Source organism: Sphaeroforma arctica, assembly GCF_001186125.1.
Source record: "Sphaeroforma arctica JP610 unplaced genomic scaffold supercont1.610, whole genome shotgun sequence".
Taxonomy (NCBI): Eukaryota; class Ichthyosporea; order Ichthyophonida; genus Sphaeroforma; species Sphaeroforma arctica.
The window spans coordinates 48,231-56,130 of NW_014039948.1; the positions used below are offsets into that span (position 1 = coordinate 48,231).

The window sequence follows — 7,900 nt, forward strand, 5'->3', positions numbered from 1 at the left end:
CATAAATACATACCTACATACATGCATACATGCATATATATATATATATGTGTGTGTGTGTGTGTGTGTGTGTGTGTATACGTTCGTATTTATTTATGTATGTATGCATGTATGTATATATATATGTATACATCAGCTATCGATGAGAAATATTTTTAGGAATCGCACATATCCTGCAATCGGGTCTTTCCTTCAAATGCACCTGTAAATTCAGCTCCTTAACACCGTAACAGTGGATGTGACTGGTGGCCAAAAAGTCATCGTCATTCAGTTAACATTCGGAACACACAGTGATATACACGCCATGCCCACCTCTGGTGCTACGGAAGGGTTTGTATTTTCTGAGTGTATGCATATGGCATCGATTTTCCCGCAACAACTCCGTATCCATCAAAATTGTAACGTCTAGTGCTGCCTAATATAAGGAATAAATGGTATAACGCAACTCGGCATTCTACAATTACACGGAACAGTCGAGGAACATCAGCAGTTTTACAGTACACAGCCGCAGTGACGGTGTTCTTCGACATAGCATAGTACCTGCACAACGCCAATATATGACATTTTGTTAACACAGCTGTTTGTTTGCGCGGGTATGGTGGCACAGAACTGAGAACGTTGACGGGATTACCGCAACATGGATGCCGAATATACGATAGACTACATAGCATATTAATAATTGCCAGATCTATCACTATACACTTTACAACTGGTTGCATCCGAAAGCTCGGCTAGTGTTGTATCGCCGTGTTTTTATTCTCACCCGGAAGATACAGCTAGAGCAAACTTTCTAGGGGGTAGAAACGCTATGCTGGGCTTGGGCATGAATGTATATTTAATTTGCCGACTTGGTTCTTCCGAATATTATATACAATCAATGCAGTCGTAATAATTCCGATGATTGAGTAACCGCCATGAACAAATCTGACGATTCCATCTACACACGACCACCACACGCTCTATTTAGACGAGCACGTCATTGGACTTACTATTATGACTGTAAACAATACCATTAATATCTTGTTATGCCGGGCTTGGGGCATAAACGTATATTTAATTTGCCGAATTGGTTCTTCCGAATATTATATACAATCAATGCAGTCAAAATACCCGATAATTGAGTAACGGGCATGAACAAATCTGACGATTCCATGTAGGATGTCCCTGACATCCACCACCCCGCTCTCCACCACCCTCTTATGCTACAGTCTTCCCGAGGGTACCGAAGTTATGACTGTAAACAAGACCATTAATATCTTGTTTCACTAACCAGGTCCTAGGTTCTCGCCAGGCTACATAGGTTTATACGGTACAGCTTTATTCCTCCTTCAGGATTCCTCAATCGCATTGTCGCTAAAAGTGCCGATTAAAATAGCTTTCTGCGCCACATATTTCTACAACCAATCATCTCGCAACACATGTAAATATAAACCGACATAACTAACAATAACTTATATGTCGCTTTATTGCCATACGCGCCTATCTTTCTTCCACCACTTGATTCTCAGAATCTCCGCGCACGGTGTGTTTATATCGACAGCAATAAGCTTCCGAAAGTAACCTTGCCCACTTAACATTGGAACTGAAGCTGTGTGTCTTGAGCGAACCTATTGAGGATACAGCGCATTCTTTCATTTTTCACCCAGTGTATCTCCCCCACAACTCGTCCTACAAGTTTCTCATCCATTAACGCTGGGGTGCCCATCAGAATTTCCTGTTCACAGCCCTCGCAGTCGATCTTGACGATATCTACGTACTTTTGTTTCGCAATCACGGATTGTAACGAAACCGATTTAACCTCTTCGATACTCTGATTAGGTTTATATTTGCTGACCATGCGGCTGTTTGCCGGATTCACTTCGTCCCACTTTATGAAGAGTGAACGACCGTCGACTGTGGCAGCACTATTCAGCACAGTGAGTCGATCGGAAACTCCATTGACTTTTGCATTGTGTTTGATGAATTCGCGATTAATCTTAGTCGGTTCCAACACTATTGATTTCGCATTCGGGTACTGCAGCAGGGTCGCTATCGAGAAAGTGCCAACGTTGCCGCCAATATCGATTACCTTGCCGTTCTTCTTATCTTGAAGTTCAGTTGCCTTGCAAATGCCATACTCATCCTCAGCAAATTCACGAATAATATTCGCATCCCGGAGATTATGGCCGCGCATCAAAAATTGGTGCCCACAAGGCAGGCTTACATTCACCTCATCAAAGCTATTGGGGTCAGTTGGTGTATCTGGATCGTTTACACGGACCGCGTATGGATTTACCCCTTGCTTTGTGGAGCAGTAATGTCCAGTGAACAATGCACAACATGCTACCACAAACAAGATACACAATCTCTGCTGTTTACCATTAGCTCTCGATTCCATCATTGTGTTTAGTGCAGCTAACTTCAGCACATTGATCTTGTCAGATAAGGGAAATATCTCACACAAGTTATATGATATATTATCTGCTAAAAATCTGTACCGAATTCGGCCTTATTTTTTTCTGCTATCTGTAAGTTGAATTTAAATGGAGGCTGTGAATAGCTTATTTTTTCTGCTATCTGTAAGTTGAATTTAAAAGGAGGCTATGAATAGCCACCTATGATCTGTACCGAAATCGGCCTCATTCTTTCAGCTATCTCTATGTTGGATTTTCACAGCACCGTTTTTTTTTTTTGCTATTTGTAGCGTCATTTATTCTACTATCTGTATTGAAATCAGCTGGCGTACTGGGGTAAACGAATAACGATATGGTCTGTTAAGGAAAAGACACATCGTGAGTTCGTGACACGACGAGTCGGCGATAGTCTTTCCGATCTAAAATTCTAAATAAATACAAGCCCCGCCGGCCACCGCTCACCAGTCACCCGAGGTATAAATAATAAATAGGTTAGAGGAAATTAATTTATTTATTTTTTTGGAAATTTCACTTCCTTCTTGTTGAAGGCTTCTTCGGTTTCCATAGCCTTATTAAAAAAAACAAGAAAAATCAAATTCCAACAGTACGCCGGATCAGGTGAAGGCACAACCACCTTCTTATTGGTCCTCAAACCCTCAACTTGCTTTCATAAAATCACTTTGACAATTTGTACTGGTGGGTCTCACTGGGTGGTCATTTTATTTTATTTTTGGTTGGTGGACTGGTGGCTGCCTGGCAAACCCTAAAACCCTAAAACCCTAAGGCCTCAAGCTGGTGATTGGTGACTGGGGACATTGGTGAGTGGTGGACTGGTGGTGGGTCAGTGGTCATTCTGGTCAGCGGGACTTCTTCTCACTTCATGACTTCTGTGAGTCAGCGAGTCTATGTCTCTAAATACATATGTTTACATAGTCTTATTTAACTCCATTATGTCTCTATTTACAATTTTACCAATGACTGTGACAGTGTGAATTGTGAAAGTAGGGTGACCGTGAGTCTGTGACTCTTGTGACACTATAACTGGGCGTTGTCATGCAAAATTCATGGCCTTCTTTTCAATTGAACACAAAATTTCACAACCAATTGAAAGACCACGTATGTAGTAATTTATAAATATATATTTAAAAAGACAACACGTATTACATATGTAGCGGTTGTAGCCTATGTAGCCTGTAGGGGCAATATTATTCATAACCTTCTTGTTTTTTAAGATGGCTGTGGCCTTCTAAATAGATTATGATTAGTGTTTTTTTTTAGAAGGCTAAGCAATTAATTACATACAATTTTTTTAGGTCCATCACAAATTAGTGTGACTGTGTGGGGCCCATTTAACCTCATAGGCTCATTCCGTTGAAGGGATCCAATTTAAAGCTGAACGTGAACGTATATTTGTTCAGTTTATACGTTTTCAGATAGCTCAAGGGTCTATATCATGACTACATGTCCAACCCCAATCCAAAAGTTGAGCGCGTACACTATAATAGATGAAAAACGAATACTATACACACAGGGGGATAAACATGATATTTTGGGTTTGTACATAGCCTTGCCTTGTAGGCCAGTCGCTTCTAAGGCCGATACATTGTGTCCTGTGTTGTGGGATGCATTGCTTTGGTAGCCAGCACTCAGCTGTGATCATCACAACAACTACTACTTGCACACGTGTACATGATTTTACTGAAAACCAACATGTAAAAAGGTGGGCGTCTTTGCGACGCATTTGGTTGCGTTTGTCATCTTGGGATACGGTAATGTCCTGTGTTCTAAACAACAACAAACGAGTTGTACGAATAGCTGCTACTGAAAACAAGAGAGGCCGATATGAATTCTAAACAACAACAAACGAGTTGTACAAATAGCTGCTACTGAAAACAAGAGAGGCCGATATGAATGTACACGAACTTGAATTTTTGTAATAAACAGATAGTAGTGTAACCTATATAAATGTATACAAACTTGAATTGTTGTAGTATATAGATAGTAGTTTAACCTATATGAATGTACACAAACTTGAATTGTTGTAGTATATAGCATTTTTTTTCGTGGTGTAACCTATATAAATGTACACAATCTTGAATTGTTGTAGTATATAGTATTTTTTAGCTGTGTAACCTATACAAATGGATACAAAATTGATTTGTTGTAGTATATAGTATTTAGATTTAGTAGTGTATCGTATATATGCGTGATACAGGTCTCACTACCGTACCATTGGCATGCAGCTACTATTCCATATTACGTAGACCATGGATGAAGTCTGTCTTGGACTCGCATGCGTTGTGATATGTACTGAAGCCCCCAGTACAGTTTCCGAGATATCCAAAAACTCTGTAATCTCATAAAGCTCGTATAGCCCGCCCGTGGGTGGTACCTTGTCCATATCAAATCGGATACCACAAGCTTTACCAATACATACATAGAACGGTGGAATTAAAATATGCAATCCGATTTTTATTTGTACATCGTATGTGGAAAATATCGGCTTTGCTCAAATGAGAATACATAGACCGCGTTCGCGTCAGCAACTCATATAACTATAAATTCGGGTCAACATTGCGCACGCCTACTGGGAAGAAGACCGGCAGCTTAGGATCCTATTATGAGTTCAGGGGTTGAGGGGATTTAGGGTTTGGGACATTAGAAAGTGGGGAATTGTACTGATGACCGCCGATGATTTGTCAAGTAACTGCTTAGCAACATGTAGGTGTCATGTCACGCCTCTAGCCAGCAGAAGCGCTGCAGGTAGATAGACAGCACCTGGCGAAAACCCTAAAACCCCTGTTGACCTGAAATGTAATAGCTATGCACTACGTGTTGTATTTACTCGGTTGCATACATGGGTTTAGGATCAGATACATACACAGGAACAACCCCTGATGCATACACAGGAATAAACCCTGATGCATACATAGATATAGCATTTTGCGATATCAAACTACGAAGCGCACGGTCGAAAACCGACTATTTGTATATGTGGATAAGAAGAAAGCACGGGTGCCTTGTTTTCCATACAGTTAATAGCACGAACGAATTGAGGCTCCAAACTAGGCCATATATTTTAGACACGCACACACTCTCTCTCTATGTATTTGATATGTATACACACACTCGCGCACTCTATGTATCTGATATGTATACACACACACTCTCTCTCTCTCTATGTATTTGATATGTGTACACACACACACTCTCTCTCTATGTATTTGATATGTATACTGCAGCGTTTCAATTCGGAATGATGCACACGCGTTCGTCTATTCCGATGTATTGGTGTGCACACGCCAAACCCACCCACACGAGTGTTGTCCATGCGTTCCAAAACCAAGTATCTATATCAAATCAAGTATCTATATCAAATCAAGTATCTATATCACATCAAGTATCTATATCACATCAAGTATCTATATCACACTAAGTATCTATATCAAATCAAGTATCTACATCAAATCAAGTATCTATATCAAATCAAAAATGTATATCATTACCTGTTTCATCCACGGATGCTCTAAGCATGCCGCCGCCGTAAGACGTTCGTCCGCAGGGCAGAGCATTTTTCTGATCAGGTCTTTAGCATCGTCGGATATCTCGGCCCAGGGATCGTCCGGGAAGTTCAGAGGTTGGCGGTCAACCGGTGTGAAGGGGTCCGGGAACGGTAGAGCCCCACAGAGACTGTACCGAACATTTCACAGTGTACGTAGCGATAAAGCGAGATAGTATTAGCACAAAGGCGTACGCGGTTGGTAGAGAATGATATGAATTTAGCACAAAATCGGAATCAGTGGATTAGAAAGTGATATGAATTCAGCACAAAATTAGAAATAATTGATTAGAAAGTGGTATAAAATTGGCACAAAACCAGAATCAGTGGAATAGGAAGTGATATGAATTCAGCACAGAACAAACAGTATCAGCTGGTGCGAACGTGTCCTGAATTTGGCTCACAGCCGTGTCCACATGTCCGGTGGCGAGTGCGCACCAGGGAACGCGCAGCCTGAGACGATATATATATATATATATATATATATATATCATCAGACACATAACTCCTATGCAAGTAGCCTGGGGTTGCGTTTGCCTTAGTTAAAAACACTACGCATACACTTACATGTGGTAGAGGACTGCACCCACAGACCACATATCCACCAGCACGGTGTAGCCCACCCCACGCTCACTCTGTGACTTGATCTCTGGGGCCATATAGGCGCCAGTTCCCGCGACCGTTTCTGTGTACATGTCCTCGTCCAGCGACTGGTGGGAAGGCACCGGCAGTGGGCGTGTTAGACGTGGGTGCGTGCAGAAGGGAGTGTAGTACACGTATTTGTACATGGTATGGATGTGGATGTGGATGTGGATGTATATAAGTATGTGTATATGTATATGTATATGTATATGTATATGTATATGTATATGTATATGTATATGTATATGTATATGTATATGTACATGTATATGTATATGTATATGCATATGAATATGTCTATGTATATGAATATGTATATGCATATGCACGTGTCTGAGTGTTTGTATTAGATACATGGGTGTGACCAGCAGAAGAGATGTTTTAAGAATCGATCAGGGGTTATGCCTAGAGATAGCAGAGGACATCGGAGAACCAGCTGAGGCGTGCAAGGTGCAATAGGTACATCAGGAGTGTCATATATATATAAACACATGCACAGTTCAGAATACGGCAGACGGCCGCCAAGCAACCGAAGGCTGGGTATAGATCAAAGACGGTAGGTACATACATACATACATACATACATACCCTCTCTCGCTAGAGATATACGATCCCCAAAGGGGGTTAATTAGGGCAAACTCTTTAAGATCAATTAAGGCAAACTCTTCAAGATCAATTAGGGCAAACTCTTCAAGATCAATTAGGGCAAACTACTTGTACTAGTTAATATAGTTCTATAAGTCTTTAAGTGGTCCAGAGATCCGCAGCTTAGCTACTTGGGGTAAATATGCTTTTACATCACGATGTGCTTACATACCAAACAGGATGTAACTCGCATTCACATCGCCAGAGGGGGGGGGGGTTGTTCATTGCACGTATATGTGTGTATCGAGACATACACAGGTATACACACACATAACTTTCACTGCATATACCCAACACACGAGAGATTAAAACCTTTGATCTCTACACACAAGACTTACCTTGGCAAATCCAAAGTCTACAATCTTGGTGCGCATTGGATACTGATCCATCACTCGTTTGAGGAGGATGTTGTCTGGTTTCATATCTCGATGGGTTACCTGAAGGTCATGCAGATACTCTAGAGCCACCACTAACTGCCAGAAGATATACTGACAGTCGGATTCTGTGTGAAATAACAAACAGACAGAAATGTAATGACATATATATGCATATATACATACATACATACATATGTACACACACAAAACACACACACACATATATATATATATATATATATATATATATATATGTGTGTGTGTGTGTGTGTGTGTGTAGTAAA

At 40.8% G+C, this 7,900-nt stretch overlaps 2 protein-coding genes across 2 annotated transcripts; both read right to left on the reverse strand.

The window, feature by feature from the left end:
• Positions 1-1,026: 1,026 nt before the first annotated feature.
• Positions 1,027-2,439, reverse strand: SARC_07591 (hypothetical protein). The gene has a single exon (XM_014298472.1). It carries the CDS (start codon positions 2,378-2,380, stop codon positions 1,571-1,573), a length of 810 nt encoding a protein of 269 aa, XP_014153947.1. The 5' UTR covers positions 2,381-2,439; the 3' UTR covers positions 1,027-1,570.
• Positions 2,440-4,853: 2,414 nt separating this feature from the next.
• Positions 4,854-7,743, reverse strand: SARC_07592 (hypothetical protein). Its single transcript, XM_014298473.1, has 4 exons — positions 7,578-7,743; positions 6,520-6,662; positions 5,900-6,083; positions 4,854-5,008 (listed from the first exon to the last, which is right to left on the reverse strand). The coding sequence occupies exons 1-4, from the start codon at positions 7,659-7,661 to the stop codon at positions 4,949-4,951; spliced, it is 471 nt and encodes a 156-aa protein (XP_014153948.1). The 5' UTR covers positions 7,662-7,743; the 3' UTR covers positions 4,854-4,948.
• Positions 7,744-7,900: the final 157 nt, after the last annotated feature.

Bases quoted from the DNA above. Each gene is read 5' to 3' on its own strand.
- SARC_07592 (XM_014298473.1), bottom strand. From the start codon at position 7,661: ATGAAACCAGACAACATCCTCCTCAAACGAGTGATGGATCAGTATCCA. The intron at 6,663-7,577 runs GTAAGTCTTGTG...CCTTCCCACCAG, and splicing joins TAGACTTTGGATTTGCCAAG to TCGCTGGACGAGGACATGTA. The intron at 6,084-6,519 runs GTAAGTGTATGC...TGTTCGGTACAG, and splicing joins GGTGCAGTCCTCTACCACAT to TCTCTGTGGGGCTCTACCGT.
- SARC_07591 (XM_014298472.1), bottom strand. From the start codon at position 2,380: ATGATGGAATCGAGAGCTAATGGTAAACAGCAGAGATTGTGTATCTTG.